The 23,152-nt window shown below is 46.6% G+C and overlaps 1 protein-coding gene across 1 annotated transcript; it reads left to right on the forward strand.

Annotated features, from left to right (window-relative positions):
• Positions 1-946: 946 nt before the first annotated feature.
• On the forward strand, positions 947-22,089 carry LOC306940221 (extracellular calcium-sensing receptor-like; the record flags this gene model as incomplete). Its single annotated transcript, XM_079525244.1, has 7 exons — positions 947-962; positions 17,657-17,799; positions 20,463-20,690; positions 20,781-20,918; positions 21,066-21,368; positions 21,471-21,480; positions 21,577-22,089. 7 exons carry the CDS (start codon positions 947-949, stop codon positions 21,906-21,908), a joined length of 1,170 nt encoding a protein of 389 aa, XP_079381370.1. The 3' UTR covers positions 21,909-22,089.
• Between the last annotated feature and the right edge of the window lie 1,063 nt (positions 22,090-23,152).

Raw genomic sequence — 23,152 nt, forward strand, 5'->3', positions numbered from 1 at the left:
AGTGTGTGATACTGCCCTCTGGGGTGAGTGTGTGATACTGCCCTCTGGAGTGAGTGTGTGATACTGCCCTCTGGAGTGAGTGTGATACTGCCCTCTGGAGTGAGTGTGTGATACTGCCCTCTGGAGTGAGTGTGTGATACTGCCCTCTGGGGTGAGTGTGTGATACTGCCCTCTGGAGTGAGTGTGTGATACTGCCCTCTGGAGTGAGTGTGTGATACTGCCCTCTGGGGTGAGTGTGTGATACTGCCCTCTGGGGTGAGTGTGTGATACTGCCCTCTGGAGTGAGTGTGTGATACTGCCCTCTGGAGTGAGTGTGTGATACTGCCCTCTGGAGTGAGTGTGTGATACTGCCCTCTGGAGTGAGTGTGTGATACTGCCCTCTGGAGTGAGTGTGTGATACTGCCCTCTGGAGTGAGTGTGTGATACTGCCCTCTGGAGTGAGTGTGTGATACTGCCCTCTGGAGTGAGTGTGTGATACTGCCCTCTGGAGTGAGTGTGTGATACTGCCCTCTGGGGTGAGTGTGTGATACTGCCCTCTGGAGTGAGTGTGTGATACTGCCCTCTGGAGTGAGTGTGTGATACTGCCCTCTGGAGTGAGTGTGTGATACTGCCCTCTGGAGGGAGTGTGTGATACTGCCCTCTGGGGTGAGTGTGTGATACTGCCCTCTGGAGTGAGTGTGTGATACTGCCCTCTGGGGTGAGTGTGTGATACTGCCCTCTGGAGTGAGTGTGTGATACTGCCCTCTGGAGTGAGTGTGTGGTACTGCCCTCTGGAGTGAGTGTGTGATACTGCCCTCTGGAGTGAGTGTGTGATACTGCCCTCTGGAGGGAGTGTGTGATACTGCCCTCTGGAGGGAGTGTGTGATACTGCCCTCTGGAGTGAGTGTGTGATACTGCCCTCTGGAGTGAGTGTGTGATACTGCCATGCACATACATGTGTGAAGAAATGTATTTCCAGTCTGGTAGGAGTATTGAAAGAAAATGAAACCTAACATACTGGGTGATAACAAGGGAATATATTGGTTAAAATATGGTTGAATATTTAACCCCGACATGTAGTGTACAGAAAGTATGTTTTGTTTTGAGCATGTGGGGACAAAAGCATGCTATCAATAGTTCCAGGAAGTGAGTTACCAGGAACATCTATAAGAGTACAGGAGGTGAGGTGGCCATTTTAGGTATATCAGAAGGAGTGTTTGGTGTTAGACTCTTTTTAAGGCCAATACTGAACCATAGTCAGAAATGTATAAACCACAGAGTAGTGGGGCTGGGAAACCATGAGATCTGGAAGGAGAAAAGTTTGGTCAAGGAACATTTCTGAGGGTTTAGCTTTAGGGTCCTTTCAGAGCTTTTGGACAAAGGGGAACCTGCTGTGGCCTCGGTCCTGGCTTGAAGGCTGGGTGAGAGATATCATTTGTTACCTTTTTGAGCAATGCATTGCCCTTTTATTTGCTGACTTTATGGATTACTTGATTTTTGGGAAAATATAAGATATGCAATGTTTGGTTCAATTACTTTTGGATTAGGCCTACTTGGCTTTGTTGACATTTAAAATAATTTAAAGAAACTTTGCATTGCGGGACACCCTCTGGGGTAAGTGTGGAAATATAGTGGCCCTCTGGAGTGAGTGTGGAAATATATAGTGGCCCTCTGGAGTGAGTGTGGAACTAGTGGCCCTCTGGAGCGAGTGGCCCTCTGGAGTGAGTGTGGAAATGTAGTGGCCCTCTGGAGTGAGTGGCCCTCTGGAGTGAGTGTGGAACTATAGTGGCCCTCTGGAGCGAGTGTGGAAATATAGTGGCCCTCTGGAGCGAGTGTGGAAATATAGTGGCCCTCTGGAGTGAGTGTGGAAATATAGTGGCCCTCTGGAGTGAGTGTGGAAATATAGTGGCCCTCTGGAGTGAGTGTGGAACTATAGTGGCGGTGTGTGTGGAATCAGCACCTTTCGGGACCCTCGGTTACCGTTTCTGAATTTTGGCCGACGGTAGTCGTAGGGTCCCTGAGTGCTTATTCCACTCTCTATGGGAGGCAGATGTACATACCCTCCGCTCGCCGAGCGGCGCTCCGCTTGAGTGTTGGTGAGATGTTTCAAAGATGCAGAAAGCGGCTATAGGAGACAACGGAAACATGGGAGAAATCGCATTAAGCGCCAATGCCGCTGCACTGTACTATTTAGCAAACTGCTGATTGTGATGATTAAAGACAGAGAAGTTTAAAAGGCTTAGCCACCTCAGGGTGCCTCTGTTCTCATTCTGCGGTCTGTGTCACCCTCAAGTGGACAAAGTCATTTTCTTCCACGCTTTCACTCATCAATGTCCTCTCTTAGCCGCTTCAGGACTTCCCTGTATTCACTAGTCTAAGATTTAGACTATACATCTACAAGAGTCTAAATCTTTAGGCTATGTATTCACATCTCCAAAACAACCGGTTTATTTCTAACTTTGATACACGCAAATAAATAGTACTGTTTTCTCCATTCTTTCTATACATAAATGAGTTGAGGGCGGGGGGTGTGGGTGGGTCTTGTGTATCTGTACTGTAGGCTGTGTTATGTTGCACATAGGCTATGTGTGTGTGTGTGTGTGTGTATTATACTGTGTACTTGTGCTGTAGGCTGTGTTATGTTGCACATAGGCTATGTGTGTGTATTATACTGTGTACTTGTGCTGTAGGCTGTGTTATGTTGCACATAGGCTATGTGTGTGTATTATACTGTGTACTTGCGCTGTATGTAATGTTGTAGTAATGTGTACACAGGAACGGTTGCAAGGGAGGTCCTTTGGTGTGGATTTGGACCAATTGAACCAGTTGATTCACTTGGGATGACTTGGGACGACGTGCGTCAACGTGCAACAGGACATATCACACCACTGGGACAACGCTAAAACCGTCTCGACCCTTTGGTGTGTTTATAGGGCTTAAAACGAGATGCTGCGCAGGGGCCATCCTCAATACAATTCTGACCAAACATCTGACAATATTCTTGCAGTCATGTAAAGACCTGTACAGTAGCCCAGGGGTTCTCAACGTCTTTGGCCGGGGACCCCCGGAAATGCTTTGGCAACGTCTCGGGACCCCCGCCCCGCCCCCTCCCGACCCCCAATATAAATTGACTGCTACAATAACCTTAACCCATTTTGGGCGGGAACCCCTTTTGGTGTTTTAAGCATTATGTTATAATTTAGCTATTGAAAAATAGCAGATCTACAAGCTCATAGCGCGCCACCGAGTGGCGCGCTACGAGCTTGTAGGTCTGCTATTTTAGACAGACAGACAGACAGACAGACAGTGGCCCCCAAAATAGCAGACCTACAAGCTCGTAGCGCGGCACTTACGAGCTTGTAGATCTGCTATTTTAGACAGACAGACAGACAGACAGACAGTGGCCCCCAAATAGCAGACGAGTGCCGCGCTACGCACTTGTAGATCTGCTATTTTAGACAGACAGACAGACAGACAGACAGACAAGACAGATTGTTAGACAGACAGACAGACAGACAGACAGACAGACAGTGGCCCCCAAAATAGCAGACCTACAAGCTCGTAGCGCGGCACTTACGAGCTTGTAGATCTGCTATTTTAGACAGACAGACAGACAGACAGACAGACAGTGGCCCCCAAATAGCAGACGAGTGCCGCGCTACGCGCTTGTAGGTCTGCTATTTTAGACAGACAGACAGACAGACAGACAGACAAGACAGATTGTTAGACAAACAGACAGACAGACAGACAGTGGCCCCCAAAAATAGCAGACCTACAAGCTCGTAGCGCGGCACTCGGTGCCGCGCTACGAGCTTGTAGATCTGCTATTTTAGACAGACAGACAGACAAGACAGATTGTCAGACAGACAGACAGACACACATTGGCCCCCAAAAATAGCAGACCTACAAGCTCGTAGCGCGGCACTCGGTGCGGCGCTACGAGCTTGTAGATCTGCTATTTTAGACAGACAGACAGACAGACAGACAGACAGACAGACAGTGGCCCCCAAAATAGCAGACCTACAAGCTCATAGCGCGGCACTCGGTGCCGCGCTACGCGCTTGTAGATCTGCTATTTTAGACAGACAGACATGTCTGTCTTAGAATGTATGCCAGTGCTTCTCAATTCGGGGTCCGGTGACCCCCAGGGGCCCTTGGGGGTTGTCCTGGGGGTCCCCAGTAAACGTAGGTAATGCAACATCACAATGGTTTGAACACGACTAGACAGCAGCGAAGTCTGTTTTCACGTTTAAAGTGACATTTATAAAAGCTAACTGAGCATAAATGCTTAGAATGTATGCCAGTGCTTCTCAATTTGGGGTCCGGTGACCCCCAGGGGCCATTGGGGGTTGTCCAGGGGGTCCCCAGTAAATGTAGGTAATGTAACATCACAATGGTTTGATGCATGTTAGCATTATGTATGCTTTAGCAATTGAAAAATAGCAGATCTACAAGCTCATAGCGCGCCACCGAGTGGCGCGCTACGAGCTTGTAGGTCTGCTATTTTTCAAAAATAGCAGACCTAAGTGGCGCGCTACGAGCTTGTAGGTCTGCTATTTAATAGCAGACCTACAAGCTCGTAGCGCGCTACGAGCTTGTAGGTCTGCTATTTTTCAAAAATAGCAGACCTACAAGTGGCGCGCTACGAGCTTGTAGGTCTGCTATTTTAGACAGACAGACAGACAGACAGACAGACAGACAGACAGTGGCCCCCAAAATAGCAGACCTACAAGCTCGTAGCGCGGCACTTACGAGCTTGTAGATCTGCTATTTTAGACAGACAGACAGACAGACAGTGGCCCCCAAATAGCAGACGAGTGCCGCGCTACGCGCTTGTAGGTCTGCTATTTTAGACAGACAGACAGACAGACAAGACAGATTGTTAGACAGACAGACAGACAGACAGACAGACAGTGGCCCCCAAAAATAGCAGACCTACAAGCTCGTAGCGCGGCACCGAGTGCCGCGCTACGAGCTTGTAGATCTGCTATTTTAGACAGACAGACAGACAGACAGTGGCCCCCAAAATAGCAGACCTACAAGCTCATAGCGCGGCACTCGGTGCCGCGCTACGCGCTTGTAGATCTGCTATTTTAGACAGACAGACATGTCTGTCTTAGAATGTATGCCAGTGCTTCTCAATTCAGGGTCCGTGAACCCCCCGGGGCCCTTGGGGGATTTCCAGGGGGTCCCCAGTAAACGTAGGTAATGCAACATCCCAATGGTTTGCACATGACTAGACAGCAGCGCAGTCTGTTTTCACGTTTAAAATGACATTTCTAAAAGCTAACTGAGCATAAATGCTTAGAATGCATGCCAGTGCTTCTCAATTCGGGGTCCGGTGACCCCCAGGGGCCATTGGGGGTTGTCCAGGGGGTCCCCAGTAAACGTAGGTAATGCAACATCACAATGGTTTGAACACGACTAGACAGCAGCGCAGTCTGTTTTCACGTTTAAAGTGACATTTATAAAAGCTAACTGAGCATAAATGCTTAGAATGTATGCCAGTGCTTCTCAATTCGGGGTCCGGTAACCCCCAGGGGTCCTTGGGGGTTGTCCAGGGGGTCCCCAGTAAAAGTAGTTTAATGCGGCATCTCAGTGGTTTGAAGCACACGACTAGACAGCAGCACGCAACAGTCTGTTTTCACGTTTAAAATGACATTTATAAAAGCTGACTGAATACAACTGTTTAGAATGTATGCCAGTGCTTCTCAATTCAGGGTCCGTGGACCACCAGGGGCCCTTGTGGGATTTCCAGGGGGTCCCCAGTAAACGTTTAAAACACCAAAAGGGGACCTTGCAACAGGTGTGTGTAGTTGCTAATAAAATGTCTTGACACACATACGCGCGGCGTATGGGGCGGCTGTGGCTCAGGAGGTAGAGCAGGTCGTCCAATGATCCATGGGTCGGCGGTTGGAATCCCGGCTCATCCTGTCTACATGTCGAAGTGTCCTTGGGCAAGACACTGAACCCCAAATTGCTCCCGATGTGCTGGTTGGTACCTTGCATGGCTTCCGCCGAAATCGGTGTATGGGTGAATGTAATGCACAATCTATGTAAAGCGCCTTGGATAAAGGCGCTATATAAATGCACCATTTACGCGCGTGCGCGCACACACACACACACACACACACACACACACACACACACACACACACACACACACACACACACAACTTGTGTGTTTGTAAATTAATCAATCGAGTGACTCGCTGAGTTTCTGACCGACTGACTCTCTGTCTGTCTGTCTGTCTGTCAGTCGGAATGACCTTTGACCTGACCTGTCCTGTGGGGACCGTGTCTGCTCTCTGGGGAAATAAAGAACGGAGGTGACATCATGCAGTGTTGTGTTTTTGGCAGCAAACTCATTTCAGTCCCTTGAATAGTTTTCATTTAGTCACATTTTAGTCACCTGGAATGTTTGAGTGTTTTAATGTGTTTTAGGCAATGCCTCGGTGTGTGTGTGTGTGTGTGTATAGACAGTGTATGTGTATAGACAGACATGACTTGACATGATGTGTGTCAAACAATCGTCACACATGGATGGATGATTATCCTTGTTTATTTATTTATTTCCGGGGGGAATGAATGAATGAATGAATGAATGAATGAATGAATAAATAAATAAATAAATAAATAAATAAATAAATGGATGGATGGATGGATGGATGGATGATGGATGGATGGATGGATGGATGGATGATGGATGGATGATGGATGGATGATGGATGGATGGATGGATGGATGATGGATGGATGGATGATGGATGGATGGATGATGGATGGATGGATGATGGATGGATGGATGGATGGATGGATGATGGATGATGGATGATGGATGGATGGATGGATGGATGGATGGATGGATGGATGGATGGATGGATGGATGGATGGATGAATGAATGAATGAATGAATAGATGGATGGATGGATGGATGGATGATGGATGGATGGATCATATTTCCGGGGGCATTTCACACACCTCACATTTTGCTTATGCAAATTAGTGGGCTGCGTCCCACCTGCTTTGTGGGTGTGGTTTCGACTACTTTGTGGGAGTGGCTTATGCAAATGAAGGGGCGTGGTTCCGGCTACTTTGTGGAATTAGTTTATGCAAATGAAGGGGCGTGGTATGCAAATGAAGGGGCATGGTTCCGGCTACTTTGTGGGATTAGTTTATGCAAATGAAGGGGCGTGGTATGCAAATGAAGGGGCATGGTTCCGGCTACTTTGTGGAATTAGTTTATGCAAATGAAGGTGCGTGGTATGCAAATGAAGGGGCGTGGTATGCAAATGAAGGGGCATGGTTCCGGCTACTTTGTGGGATTAGTTTATGCAAATGAAGGTGCGTGGTATGCAAATGAAGGGGCGTGGTATGCAAATGAAGGGGCATGGTATGCAAATGAAGGGGAGTGGTATGCAAATGAAGGGCGTGTTCCGGCTACTTTGTGGGATTATTTTATGCAAATGAAGGTGCGTGGTATGCAAATGAAGGGGAGTGGTATGCAAATGAAGGGGAGTGGTATGCAAGTGAAGGGCGTGTTGCGGCTACTTTGTGGGATTATCTTATGCAAATGAAGGTGCGTGGTATGCAAGTGAAGGTGCGTGGTATGCAAATGAAGGGGAGTGGTATGCAAATGAAGGTGGGTGGTATGCAAATGAAGGGGAGTGGTATGCAAATGAAGGTGCGTGGTATGCAAGTGAAGGTGCGTGGTATGCAAATGAAGGGGAGTGGTATGCAAATGAAGGTGGGTGGTATGCAAATGAAGGGGAGTGGTATGCAAATGAAGGTGCGTGGTATGCAAATGAAGGGGCATGGTTCCGGCTACTTTGTGGGATTATTTTATGCAAATGAAGGTGCGTGGTATGCAAATGAAGGGGAGTGCTATGCAAATGAAGGGCGTGTTTCGGCTACTTTGTGGGATTAGTTAATGCAAATGAAGGTGCGTGGTATGCAAATGAAGGGGAGTGGTATGCAAATGAAGGGGCATGGTATGCAAATGAAGGGGCATGGTATGCAAATGAAGGGGAGTTGTATGCAAATGAAGGTGCGTGGTATGCAAATGAAGGGCGTGTTTCGGCTACTTTGTGGGATTAGTTTATGCAAATGAAGGTGTGTGGTATGCAAATGAAGGTGCGTGGTATGCAAATGAAGGGGAGTGGTATGCAAATGAAGGTGGGTGGTATGCAAATGAAGGGGAGTGGTATGCAAATGAAGGGGCATGGTTCCGGCTACTTTGTGGGATTATCTTATGCAAATGAAGGTGCGTGGTATGCAAATGAAGGGGAGTGCTATGCAAATGAAGGGCGTGTTTCGGCTACTTTGTGGGATTAGTTAATGCAAATGAAGGTGCGTGGTATGCAAATGAAGGGGAGTGGTATGCAAATGAAGGGGCATGGTATGCAAATGAAGGGGCATGGTATGCAAATGAAGGGGAGTTGTATGCAAATGAAGGTGCGTGGTATGCAAATGAAGGGCGTGTTTCGGCTACTTTGTGGGATTAGTTTATGCAAATGAAGGTGCGTGTATGCAAATGAAGGGGAGTGGTATGCAAATGAAGGGGCATGGTATGCAAATGAAGGGGCATGGTATGCAAATGAAGGGGAGTTGTATGCAAATGAAGGTGCGTGGTATGCAAATGAAGGGCGTGTTTCGGCTACTTTGTGGGATTATCTTATGCAAATGAAGGTGCGTGTATGCAAATGAAGGGGAGTGGTATGCAAATGAAGGGGCATGGTATGCAAATGAAGGGGAGTTGTATGCAAATGAAGGTGCGTAGTATGCAAATGAAGGGGCATGGTTCCGGCTACTTTGTGGGATTAGTTTATGCAAATGAAGGTGCGTGGTATGCAAATTAAGGGGAGTGGTATGCAAATGAAGGGCGTGTTTCGGCTACTTTGTGGGAGCGGCTTATGCAAATGAAGGTGCGTAGTATGCAAGTGAAGGGGAGTGGTATGCAAATGAAGGTGCGTGGTATGCAAATGAAGGGGAGTGGTATGCAAATGAAGGGGAGTCGTATGCAAATGAAGGGGAGTGGTATGCAAATGAAGGGCGTGGTTCCGGCTACTTTGTGGGAGCGGTTCATGCAAATGAAGGGGCGTGGTTCCCGCTACTTTGTGGGAGTGGGTTATGAAAATTTGAAGGGCGTTGTTTCGGCTACTTTGTGGGTGAGGGCTATGCAAATTAGTGGGTGTCGCTTATGCAAATGAGTGGGTGTTGCCACGCCCTTCATTTGCATACCACTCCCCTTCATTTGCATGCCACGCACCTTCATTTGCATAAACTAATCCCACAAAGTAACCGAAACACGCCCTTCATTTGCATACCAGTCCCCTTCATTTGCATACTACTCCCCTTAATTTGCATACCATGCCCCTTCATTTGCATACCACGCACCTTTATTTGCATAAAATAATCCCACAAAGTAGCCGGAACCATGCCCCTTCATTTGCATACCACGCACCTTCATTTGCATACCACTCCCCTTCATTTGCATACCACGCACCTTCATTTGCATAAGCCGCTCCCACAAAGTAGCCGAAACACGCCCTTCATTTGCATACCACTCCCCTTCGTTTGCATACCACGCACCTTCATTTGCATAAGCCGATCCCACAAAGTAGCCGAAACACGCCCTTCATTTGCATACCACTCCCCTTCATTTGCATACCACGCACCTTCATTTGCATACTACTCCCCTTCATTTGCATACCACGCACCTTCATTTGCATAAACTAATCCCACAAAGTAACCGAAACACGCCCTTCATTTGCATACCACTCCCCTTAATTTGCATACTACGCCCCTTCATTTGCATAAGCCGATCCCACAAAGTAGCCGAAACACGCCCTTCATTTGCATACCACTCCCCTTCATTTGCATACCATGCCCCTTCATTTGCATACCATGCCCCTTCATTTGCATACCACTCCCCTTCATTTGCATACCATGCCCCTTCATTTGCATACCACTCCCCTTCATTTGCATAATACGCCCCTTCATTTGCATACCACACACCTTCATTTGCATAATACGCCCCTTCATTTGCATACCACGCACCTTCATTTGCATAAACTAATCCCACAGAGTAGCCGGAACCATGCCCCTTCATTTGCATACCACTCCCCTTCATTTGCATACCACGCACCTTCATTTGCATAAACTAATCCCACAAAGTAGCCGGAACCATTTCCCTTCATTTGCATACCACGCCCCTTCATTTGCATACCACTCCCCTTCATTTGCATACCATGCCCCTTCACTTGCATACCACGCCCCTTCATTTGCATACCACGCACCTTCATTTGCATAAACTAATTCCACAAAGTAGCCGGAACCATGCCCCTTCATTTGCATACCACGCCCCTTCATTTGCATAAACTAATCCCACAAAGTAGCCGGAACCATGCCCCTTCATTTGCATACCACGCACCTTCATTTGCATACCATGCCCCTTCATTTGCATACCATGCCCCTTCATTTGCATACCACTCCCCTTCATTTGCATACCACGCACCTTCATTTGCATTAACTAATCCCACAAAGTAGCCGAAACACGCCCTTCATTTGCATAGCACTCCCCTTCATTTGCATACCACGCACCTTCATTTGCATAAGATAATCCCACAAAGTAGCCGGAACCATGCCCCTTCATTTGCATACCACGCACCTTCATTTGCATACCACTCCCCTTCATTTGCATACCACCTTCATTTGCATACCACTCCCCTTCATTTGCATACCACGCACCTTCATTTGCATACCACGCACCTTCATTTGCATAAGATAATCCCACAAAGTAGCCGCAACACGCCCTTCATTTGCATACCACTCCCCTTCATTTGCATACCACTCCCCTTCATTTGCATACCACGCACCTTCATTTGCATACCACTCCCCTTCATTTGCATACCACGCACCTTCATTTGCATACCACGCACCTTCATTTGCATAAAATAATCCCACAAAGTAGCCGGAACCATGCCCCTTCATTTGCATACCACTCCCCTTCATTTGCATACCACGCACCTTCATTTGCATACCACGCACCTTCATTTGCATAAAATAATCCCACAAAGTAGCCGCAACACGCCCTTCATTTGCATACCACTCCCCTTCATTTGCATACCACTCCCCTTCATTTGCATACCACGCACCTTCATTTGCATAAAATAATCCCACAAAGTAGCCGGAACACGCCCTTCATTTGCATACCACTCCCCTTCATTTGCATACCACTCCCTTCATTTGCATACCACTCCCCTTAATTTGCATACCACGCACCTTCATTTGCATACCACGCCCTTCATTAGCATAAACTGCTCCCACAAAGTAAGTTAGCGAGAAAAGTCGCGAAATTCGACAGAACAAATCCGAGACCATCACCGCAACCGGGTCGCGGCCCCGATCGCAGCCGTATAGGGTTTGGGCCAAACGGACATACGGTCGCGACAGTAGCCCTGCACGAAAGCCTCGAAATTTGCGACTTTGACGCGAAAGTCGCAGAACAAATCCGAGACCATCACCGCGGCCGGGTCGCGGCCCCGATCGCAGCCGTATAGGTTTCGGACCAAACGGACATACGGCCGCGGCGGTAGCCTTGAACGAACGCCTACAAATTGCCGACTTTGACGCGCTACACCGCGCCAACGATAAAACATCACGGTCCGACGTTCGGATATGTCGGAGAGCCAGCCGAGACGAACGGTTAGGTGTCTCGGACGTACGCCTCCGACAGTCGTACAAAACGTCCTTCACTTTGGCTCTGTGCATGCAGACACGTCATAGACCCATAGACTCTAACAGCGTCCTGGCTGAAAAAGTGAAACGAGACCGTGCCTCTTAGAAAGGTCGCCCGAGGACATTCTATAGATCCATGCGTGCGTCTCCGGGAGCTCTATAACATATCCGAAAATCATCCCGGAAGGCCTCACCGTCGTGGCGTTCCAGTGAAGCAAAGTTTGACGTTCACGCGCGCCTACGACGACGATCGTAAGTCTGTTCGGGATGGGCCGAACACCTCTGCGATCGCGGCGACGAGCCGATCTTCGTGATGGTCTGAGTTTTTTTCTGCGACCTCGGGAACCTCAAATCTGACCCGAGGCCTAGCATTGCAGTGTAGTTCCCTTTATCGGACGCTTGTAAGAGTCCCACAAAATCGAGACCAACGCCATTTTATTCGCCATGGCCTGAATATGGATATTCGGGGGTGTTACATATTTAAAAAAATATCTATCACTTAATTGTTAAGGCATTTGGCCCAAAGGTCACCGTGGCAGTCTTTCGGCTGACCTTTGACCTTTGCAAACGTCGTGGAAATTCGAGACCGGTTCCATTGGATTCGACATGTCCTGAATATGGATATTGGAGGTTCTTACATATTTTTAAAAATATATATCACCCCGTTTTTTTAAGAATTTGGCCCAAAGGGTCACCGTTGCAGTATTTTTGCTGACCATGGACCTTTGCAAACGTCCTGGAAAGTCGAGACCGGCCCCATTGAATTTGGGACGCTCTAAATATGAATAAAATGTCTCGTTTGCGAAGAATAGGGTTAGGGAACATATTTTAAAGGTGTGTTTTGTCTGTTTTCACTTCTGTGGAGAGAGGGGAGAGAGGAGGCAGTCTTTTTGCTGACCATTGACCTTTGCAAACGGCGTGGAGAGCCCAGACCGACGCCATTGGATTCTGCATTTTCTAAATATGAATAAAAGGTCTAGTTTGTGAAGAATAACATTAATGAACATGTTGTGTTTTGTGTTTTGTCTGTTCATTCAAAAAGAGAGGAGAGGAGAGGAGGGGAGAGGCATATGCCTTCATACATGTGGATGGGCTGTGGCGCTGTTCTGAATTCCACTGGCAGATGACGGTCTTTTCTTTGATTCGTTTCTCTGACTTCCTATGTAAGTGCTGCTATTAAAATGCTTACTTTAAAAAGACTAAAATAGCTAAAATACAACAATTCATGGTCATAAGTTCATAAAGCATAATTCATAATAATGTCATGATACAATAATAAATATGTGGTTCATAATTGATTTCATATGAGGTTAAAAATGTAAACATTTTGTGATGATAACTTTCTGAGGCAGAACCAAGTTCCCTGTCTGTCAGTAGCAACACTGGACCATGATTGATTGACTGATTGATGCATGATTGCCTGGCATTGCACACAGGTGGTACAAACATTTCTCTCACTCATTCAGACTCTGGTCTGCACAAGGAAGCACACTCGCAGCAGAGTAGTGTGTTTGAACTGTTTAAAGTTATTAAACACGGTCAAAAGGACATTCAAAGGACTGTATGAAACTCAAGAAGCATCAAGAACCTCTTTACACAACAAGCGGCCAACGAGGTATTATTATTTGAGAGTTATCTTTGTTGTGTTGTATTGTGGTGTTTTGACGGACACGTTCACCTGCGCATCGCGCATTTCTACATGTTTTGTATTTCTTTGTTTGATCAATATTATGTATTGCGACGTAATTTGTTGATTGTTTATGTGTTTATTATTTTGTATGAACATAGTTCTCACGGCATGGAACAGCAGAGGGATGAGAAGAATGCCCAATAAATGCCCGTTTATAAAGAACCGACCTGTGTCGTCAATGTTGTGAGAAGAGCTACATCCTACGTGTGTGTGTTTCGTGTCGTGTCATTCATCATCACTTTGTTTACTTTTATCACAGCTAACAGTCACATCAAGGTCTGTGAAATAGTTAGTAATGAATGAATAGCTGACTCTGTCGCGATTTTGGCTTTTATGGTGAATGTTTTACAACTATATGAACTTCAACTTTGGCCAGTAGTTGTACAAAGCCATGGGTCTGAATGTAAACAAAGTATATTGTTAGAAAGGTTCCAAAGATTACCACCTTAAGAACTGTTCAGCGCAACATGTACCTGCCACCTTAAGTGCGCAATGCATTGTGTGTCATTATTCCAGTCAGAGCGGAGCGGTGAATGCAAGTCTCACAAGTTCACTCGTCTCCTAATTCTTTCTTCATTGTGCAGCACTGCAGTGCCAGTGTGCGTCTTTGACTACTGTAAGTGTATTATTTAGTTCAGTGATGCCTGCTGATTGTCATCTCTGTATGCTGTTTAGTCACCGCTGTTTCTGTGTGTTTAGTCCGTCGCTGGTTTGAGTGACAGTGATTGATTACTTGGTTCCTTCATTCAATGTCCTACATTGCGTGCCTTCGGCACGTCACTTCATTATATTTCCCTATGTTTCCGTAACATGTAGGAGAGTGCATTTAGGAAGAACCGACGTGTATGTATATGTTAAGCTCCGTGTTCAGCACGTTAGGTCTGTGAATTGTTTGGTCATGTGTATATCACGGGCGCCGCCATTGTGCAACGTCCCGCAGCTGCGGTCGGCCCTTTGATGTTCAATTAAGCCAATTTAGTGCAGATTTGGGCCGCAGAGACTTATTAATGGAGTCATTGATACATGGTTGATCTTATTGGGCAGCTTACATAGAAAGGTGTAGTGTGTACTAATGTTATGATGATATTAATGTGCTCCAGTATCCTGTTATAGTGTATGGTAATTCTGTACTCATACTTATTATTGTTTGTGTCTGTATTTATTGCAGAAACCACATTGACACGCACTCAGTGCTGTATACCACCACATTGCCATGCCTGTATGCCTGTGCCTACAACTATACAGTAAACTATCATAAACCCCCTTCACTCTCCTGTCCATTGTGTTCTGACCGACGCCCCGGGGGCGAATGACTTACAACTAACACAGAACTAGTCCATATATTACAGTCCTTTCAAATCCTCTCCAACATATATGCTGCTTTATAAGACAACGTTTTATTTTTATATTGAGTGGTGGTGTGATTTGCATGTTATGTAATGAGTCCGAGTTTGTATTGTGCTAAACCAGTCACCAGTAGCATGGATAAGAAGCTAACTATGCTAATCAGAATTAGCATTAAGCTAACTGCATCCACTATAATGTTACACATTATATTAATGTGCTCTGTGTGTTCAGCCATGGCCAGGACGTCGAGGCACGACCGAGAGATGGCGCTGGACGCCAAGTGACGTCTGTGTGTGAGTTCAGATCCCGTGGAGAGGCTGAGGCTGCAGTGCCTGGCCTGAGGGTCGTCTGGCATCAATGGCCTGGGCAGGTGAGTGTGTGTGTGTGCGCGCGTGCCTCCCTCAGGCACAGCAGAGGCGTACATACAGACAGTTGGACTGTGAGGTGACGTGGCAGCCCTCCTCCTCCTCGCCATCACCCAGGAAGCCTTGGAGGTGTCGGCCGGTGTTGCTGGGCTCTATAACATATGAAAATCAGACCGGAAGGCCTTACCGTTGTGGCGTTCTACAGAAGCAAAGGTTTTAAATAACAGACCTACAAGCTCGTAGCGCGCCACTCGGTGTAGTGGAACGTTCGCGCGCGCCATGTCGACTAGAAAGGTCGCCCGAGGACGTACTACAGTTCCACGCGTGCGTCTCGTGGAGCTCTATAACGTATCCGTAAATCAGACCGGAAGGCCTTACCGTTGTGGAGTTCTACAGAAGCAAAGGTTTTAAATAGCAGATCTACAAGCTCGTAGCGCGCCACTCGGTGTAGTGGAACGTTCGCGCGCGCCATGTCGACTAGAAAGGTCGCCCGAGGACGTACTACAGTTCCACGCGTGCGTCTCGTGGAGCTCTATAACATATCCGTAAATCAGACCGGAAGGCCTTACCGTTGTGGCGTTCTACAGAAGCAAAGGTTTTAAATAGCAGATCTACAAGCTCGTAGCGCGCCACTCGGTGTAGTGGAACCTTCGCGCGCGCCATGTCGACTAGAAAGGTCGCCCGAGGACGTACTACAGTTCCACGCGTGCGTCTCGTGGAGCTCTATAACATATCCGTAAATCAGACCGGAAGGCCTTACCGTTGTGGCGTTCTACAGAAGCAAAGGTTTTAAATAGCAGATCTACAAGCTCATAGCGCGCCAAGTGACGTCTGTGTGTGAGTTCAGATCCCGTGGAGAGGCTGAGGCTGCAGTGCCTGGCCTGAGGGTCGTCTGGCATCAATGGCCTGGGCAGGTGAGTGTGTGTGTGTGCGCGCGTGCCTCCCTCAGGCACAGCAGAGGCGTACATACAGACAGTTGGACTGTGAGGTGACGTGGCAGCCCTCCTCCTCCTCGCCATCACCCAGGAAGCCTTGGAGGTGTCGGCCGGTGTTGCTGGGCTCTATAACATATGAAAATCAGACCGGAAGGCCTTACCGTTGTGGCGTTCTACAGAAGCAAAGGTTTTAAATAACAGACCTACAAGCTCGTAGCGCGCCACTCGGTGTAGTGGAACGTTCGCGCGCGCCATGTCGACTAGAAAGGTCGCCCGAGGACGTACTACAGTTCCACGCGTGCGTCTCGTGGAGCTCTATAACATATCCGTAAATCAGACCGGAAGGCCTTACCGTTGTGGCGTTCTACAGAAGCAAAGGTTTTAAATAGCAGATCTACAAGCTCGTAGCGCGCCACTCGGTGTAGTGGAACGTTCGCGCGCGCCATGTCGACTAGAAAGGTCGCCCGAGGACGTACTACAGTTCCACGCGTGCGTCTCGTGGAGCTCTATAACGTATCCGTAAATCAGACCGGAAGGCCTTACCGTTGTGGAGTTCTACAGAAGCAAAGGTTTTAAATAGCAGATCTACAAGCTCGTAGCGCGCCACTCGGTGTAGTGGAACGTTCGCGCGCGCCATGTCGACTAGAAAGGTCGCCCGAGGACGTACTACAGTTCCACGCGTGCGTCTCGTGGAGCTCTATAACATATCCGTAAATCAGACCGGAAGGCCTTACCGTTGTGGCGTTCTACAGAAGCAAAGGTTTTAAATAGCAGATCTACAAGCTCGTAGCGCGCCACTCGGTGTAGTGGAACCTTCGCGCGCGCCATGTCGACTAGAAAGGTCGCCCGAGGACGTACTACAGTTCCACGCGTGCGTCTCGTGGAGCTCTATAACATATCCGTAAATCAGACCGGAAGGCCTTACCGTTGTGGCGTTCTACAGAAGCAAAGGTTTTAAATAGCAGATCTACAAGCTCATAGCGCGCCACCGAGTGGTTTTATCTCAATACTTCTCTGCACAAAAAAACTGAATCTCATATCACTGCTATAACGAATAGTTATATTGTTATAATGATAGTATTGTCTTGTCTTATGAACTACAGTGTAGGACGCGTATCGTGGATTTAAGCTGTGCTCATTATTGGCCTTTACATTTCCTTTTCAAACACAACCGACAGGTGGTGAAGCAGAATCTAACGGGTCTGCAGTGGATCACAAACGAGCCTTGGACCGCTTACATCGGACCCCAGAATCCTCACTTCACTCCGTCACTAGGGGGCAGCCTGGGTCTTGCCATCCATCGTGGAGAGATACCGGGTCTCAGGGAGTTCTTGTCGGAAGTGCACCCTGAAAAGGACCCTGACAACAGCCATGAGAATACCTTAGTGATTACTTCCTTTAATTTAGTATTTAAGCTGCCATCTTATTTCAGTCTATTATTATTATTATTATTAATAATATTATAGTTATTCACTTTGTCATAATGATGTTTGTCTCTTGTTTCTTGTGTACATTCATTCAAAGTTTCTTAATCGTGTTTTCTTCAGGTGAGGCAGTTTTGGGAGCAAACGTTTCGGTGTAAATTCGTGCCCCTTCCGCCAGAGTGGGTGGACGCTGGTGGAAGGGTGTGTAGTGGACAAGAGGACCTGGCGACGGCAGAAACTACCCTGTTGGATGTGTCTGACCTCAGGCCAGAGTACAATGTGTACAAGGCTGTGTACGCTCTGGCCCACGCCCTCCATGACATGCTGCAGTGTGTCCCAGGAAGAGGGCCTTTCACTGGGCACAGCTGTGCCACTCTGCAGACAATTAAGCCATGGCAGGTGGGACATTAATTCACAGTTTACATGTTTCTAGATCAATTTGATCATTGGACATTGGTCAAAATGAATAAATGAAAGAAAAACCTAGCAGGATGAAAACGGTATTAATTGCCTTAGTGATGGTGATGTACGTGTGACACTAATATGATTTGCCTGAGTGACATTCTTCAGTGTTAAAGCAGAGAGAGGGTGTGAAGCACACTTGGGCTTCCATGATGCGCGGCAAAAAGCCGCTCGTGGCAGGCGTCGCTTCCTGGTTTTCAGACAGCTGGTGGATGGAAATGAAGCTCCACCCATGCGGCGGCAGAATGCCGCGTCGGCCAGATTCCCCGGAAGCGGCATTCTGCCGCGTGGGTGAAGTTTCATATCCATCCAGCGGCTGTCTAAAGACCCGGGAGAGACGCTACTGTGTGCCTGCACTGACAGCAAACGAGTCTCTTCCAGCGGGATGGCATGGTCATTATTCTGAGCACACTCCATGGTGTTGACCATACCATAAGGCAGGGGTTCTCAACCCGTGGGTCGCGACCCCTCGGGGGGTCGCCAAATTATTTTAGGGGGTCCCCAAATTATTTTCAAAAAAAAAAAAAGAAAGAAATCTTTTATTATTTTTTTTCACGATTTTTCAAAAATAGCAGACCTACAAGCTCGTAGCGCGCCACTCGGTGGCGCGCTATGAGCTTGTAGATCTGCTATTTTTCAATAGCTAAATTATAACAATGCCAAAAGGGGTTCCCGCCCAAAATGGTTTAAGGTTATTGTAGCAGTCAATTTATATTGGGGGTCGGGAGGGGGCGGGGCGGGGGTCCCGAGACATTGCCAAAGCATTTCCGGGGGTCCCCGGCCAAAAACGTTGAGAACCCCTGCCATAAGGGATGGCATGGTCATTATTCTGAGCACACTCCATGGTGTTGACCATACCATAAGGGATTAACACATTTTGTGCCCAAAACGTCTGTGGACATCCTGGGTATTACCGCACGTGCATAGCCCAAGACGTCTGTGGACGTCTTTGAAAAAAAAGGTATATATATATTTTTTTTTATTTTATTTTTATTTTTATTTATTTCTTATTAAAAAAAATCAGAAAAATCAAGACACGTGGTGTCAAACACGTGGTGCCAAAGTTTGTGTTTTCGCCATTGAGAATGCATTTGGCGTTTAAATTAAATAACTCAAACTATAAAACATCTCAAAGTAAAAAGTTCCAGCATGTGTCTCCACAGTCAGCTGAATTATAAAAAATCACACCCGTGTGAACTGAGTGGTGTAAGGTTTTATATAGCATGATCAGCTGTGGTCTGACGTAATGTCTGACGTAATGAAATCACACCCGGGTGAACTGAGTGACCACTTTCCTAGATCTAGGCTATTGAGTTCAGCATTCAGCATTGAGTTCAGCATTGCCTGATCAGCCCTGATCTGACGTAATGAAATCACACCTGGATGTGATTTCACAACTGGCTTTTTTTGAGTGACCACTTTCCTAGATCTAGGCTATTGAGTTCAGCATTCAGCATTGAGTTCAGCATTGCCTGATCAGCCCTGATCTGACATAATGAAATCACACCTGGATGTGATTTCACAACTGATTTCGCCACACAAAAGCCAGTTGTAGGAGTGGTTTACACCACTCAAAAATGTGAATGGATTTTCTAGGTGAAAGTGATTTTGGGCAGTTTTGCGTGGGCTCTCAATGTGGTCATTATTCTGAGCACACTCCATGGTGTTGACCATACCATAAGGATGGCATGGTCATTATTCTAAGCACACTCCGTGGTGTTGACCATACCATAAGTGTTGACTCTATTGAAGGGTTGCTCTAGGATCCATCCTGAAGGAAATGGAGTGTATGTTTGAACATACTTACTTTTACTTTAAGGGTCCTTAACCTCACTAATACTATGCCCAAACAGAACCTTATAACTTCACAAAAACAATGCCCTAAACTATAACCTTACTCCAACATTGAAGGGCAAAACCACTTTTTGAGGTTTGAGTTGAGTTACCTTGTCATGATGTATAGCTCTGAAGGTGGACAATACCTTAAAAATAATTGCTCCATTGATTAGAAATTGATAATTCTCTCAAAGTCACTCTCTTACATGTGACTTACATAAACAAACACAAAGTTGATTCTGACAATATAGAACATCATCAAACCCAGTACTGGACTTTTTTTAAACTTCCTATTGATTTGACTAATTGAAGATCTGGATCTGGATCCGGATCCGGATCCACTGATAATAATAAAAATCAATGAGGAGCATATTTTGAATTATCAATTTCTAATCACTAGGAGCACCAATGCACAACCTACCCGGCCCACGGGCCTTTTGCAGGCCGGGTCATGGCTGGGGGCTACACACAGGTTGTAAATACTATTTACCGTACATTTTAACTTTTTCTTTTACAATACAACGAGGAATCAAATTCCGAACCAGAATCAGAATTGGAATCAATCATACTGATTTGCTGTAGTTAATAGAACAACAGTTCCGGTTCATTTGTTATACATTTCAGGCTATGTACAGTATGTACATTAGGCCTAAGTAAAAGTATCTTGCTCCTCCTTTTTGCTCTAGCTTGTGCATTACCTGGACAAGATCAACTTCACCATGGAATTCGGCGAACAAGTATCATTTGATGAGAACGGTGACCCATTACCGATCTTTGACGTCATAAACTGGGCGTGGCTCCCCGATGGAAGCACAACGGTTCTCGCAGTAGGCGTGTTCAAGACGTCAGATTCTGCAGGCGAAGAACTCATCCTTGAGGAAGACAGAATCGTCTGGAACCATGAACCCAAAAAGGTAACGGCTTTCTAACTAATATTGTGGACCTCATGATGTCAATGTGATATAGCTTAGACTGAGTTTGATTACAGTTTGTTTACCCTGTAGCCTCCTCGGTCGGTGTGCAGTGAGAGCTGTTCTCCTGGAACCCGTGCGTCCAGAAGGAAAGGAGAACCTGTCTGCTGCTTTGACTGCATTGCTTGTTCTGAGGGAGAGATCAGCAATGAGACTGGTAGTTTAAATCATGTATAGCTATACAGTATGTATACAGTGGATTATCTTTAGAATGATAATGTGCTTCTAATCTTGTCATTTTTGTCAGACTCTACAGAGTGCACCAGTTGTCCAGAGGACTTCTGGTCCAGTCCCCAGCGTGACCACTGTGTCCCTAAGATCATGGAGTTCCTCTCCTACCACGAGGCCCTTGGTATCTCCTTGACAACCATCTCATTGGTAGGCACACTTATCTGTGCCATTGCCCTGGGAATCTTCATCTATCACCAAAGCACACCCATGGTGCGCGCCAACAACTCAGAACTCAGTTTCCTTCTCTTGATGTCACTCAAACTATGTTTCTTGTGTTCACTTCTGTTCATTGGCCGTCCGAGGCTCTGGACTTGTCAGCTGAGGCATGCAGCATTTGGGATCAGCTTTGTGTTGTGTATCTCGTGCATCCTGGTAAAGACTATGGTGGTGTTGGCTGTGTTCAAGGCCTCCAAGCCTGGGGGTGCAGACATCATGAAGTGGTTTGGTGCCATGCAGCAGAGAGGAACAGTCCTGGTTCTTACTTTCATCCAGGCAATAATCTGCATAGCCTGGCTTGTGTCTGCCTCACCAACTCCTCATAAAAACACACAATACCACAATGATAAGATAGTCTATGAGTGTGCGGTGGGATCAACAGTTGGTTTTGGAGTGTTGTTAGGTTACATTGGTTTACTGGCACTCCTCAGTTTTGTCCTAGCATTCATGGCACGGAACCTTCCAGACAACTTCAACGAAGCAAAGTTAATCACGTTCAGCATGTTGATCTTCTGTGCCGTGTGGATAGCCTTCATCCCTGCATATATCAGCTCTCCAGGCAAATATGCAGATGCAGTGGAGATATTCGCTATCTTAGCGTCTAGTTTTGGCATTCTGGTGGCACTGTTTGGACCAAAGTGTTATATAATCCTTTTGAAACCCGAGAAAAACACCAAGAAGTCCATCATGGGTCGAGGTGCCACCAAGACATAGAAACACACATTCAATGACAAATCTGTTTCTCTGTGGGTATTTGACAACAATAAGTGTATGTTATATTGCTGATGAACTTCATAGTAGTAGATTTTTTTTTCTACCAGATTAAACTAAAAGCAGTAATCCTGTGAGAGATGCAAACATGTATTATCTATACTGCAACGTTTATAAAACTTGAATTACCCTCCCTTACATTTGGTGATTTCAGACCCACAGTATGCGGGCCATTCCATTTTATATGACCAATACAGAATTCATTACATATGTTGATCTGACCTAATAAAACCCTGTACACTCAAGACACGCTCCATATATGGCGCGTGTCATGGAGAGGATCATCACCAGATTCATAGTTCAACTCCTGCTTCTTAACTGTGTCATATTAAGAAGCCCATTTTTTCACCCGTTATCTAATGTAATCCTGGGCACTACACTCCTTCTGCCAAACCGGGGAGAGCAACGGACTGACCTCATACTGACATACACGAGGAGTCCCGACCGAGTTTCCCTGGTTGGACATAGCGCGTGGAAGGAACACGTTATTCCGACCAGTTCCTTTTCCCTCCATCAGGCGCCCCGGCTGGCCAGGGGGAGGCAGTTTAGAGACCAGGATTACTGCATGTTTTTTGTGAGGGTACCTACCCTATAGGGGACACGGGGAGCACATGCACACTCCACACATGGGCCCTTTCGCCAACACCACCACTGCTCCATTATAACTACTAGCCTGTAACCCTAACCTCACACCAACCCAACATTTTTGGGATTATCGGGACGTCAGAATAATAAGCCGTTGCATATCGGCCAGCTCCCTGGGGATGACAGCAATAGGTAAACGGGACGAACCGGTTTCCAATGTCCTTGTTGTTCTGTCTGTGACTGGGAGGAAGGCAGGGCGAGAACACAGTTAGACCTCCAATTATAAGAACCATGTTTTTGAGCCTATATACAGGTTTAATGTTTGTTTTAATAACGCCATTGACAATGAAGGGAACATTTACGTCATCTTGTCCCTAAACACAAACATTAAATGCCATTAACAATAAAGAGAATTGAATGTTCGTTTAGTCACCGTTTGTTTAACATCACCATTACATCACCTAATCATAGCAACATGAGTTAGATGATAAGATGATAAGTAAATGCATTACTTTTCAGGAGTCCAATTTAAAAAATGTGCAAAAATAGTGGATCTACAGTACAAGCTTTGACGAGATTGACTATTTTTGCAATTTTTGTGT

The sequence above is a fragment of the Electrona antarctica genome (assembly GCF_951216825.1).
Source record: "Electrona antarctica genome assembly, chromosome: 16".
Classification (NCBI taxonomy): domain Eukaryota; kingdom Metazoa; phylum Chordata; class Actinopteri; order Myctophiformes; family Myctophidae; genus Electrona; species Electrona antarctica.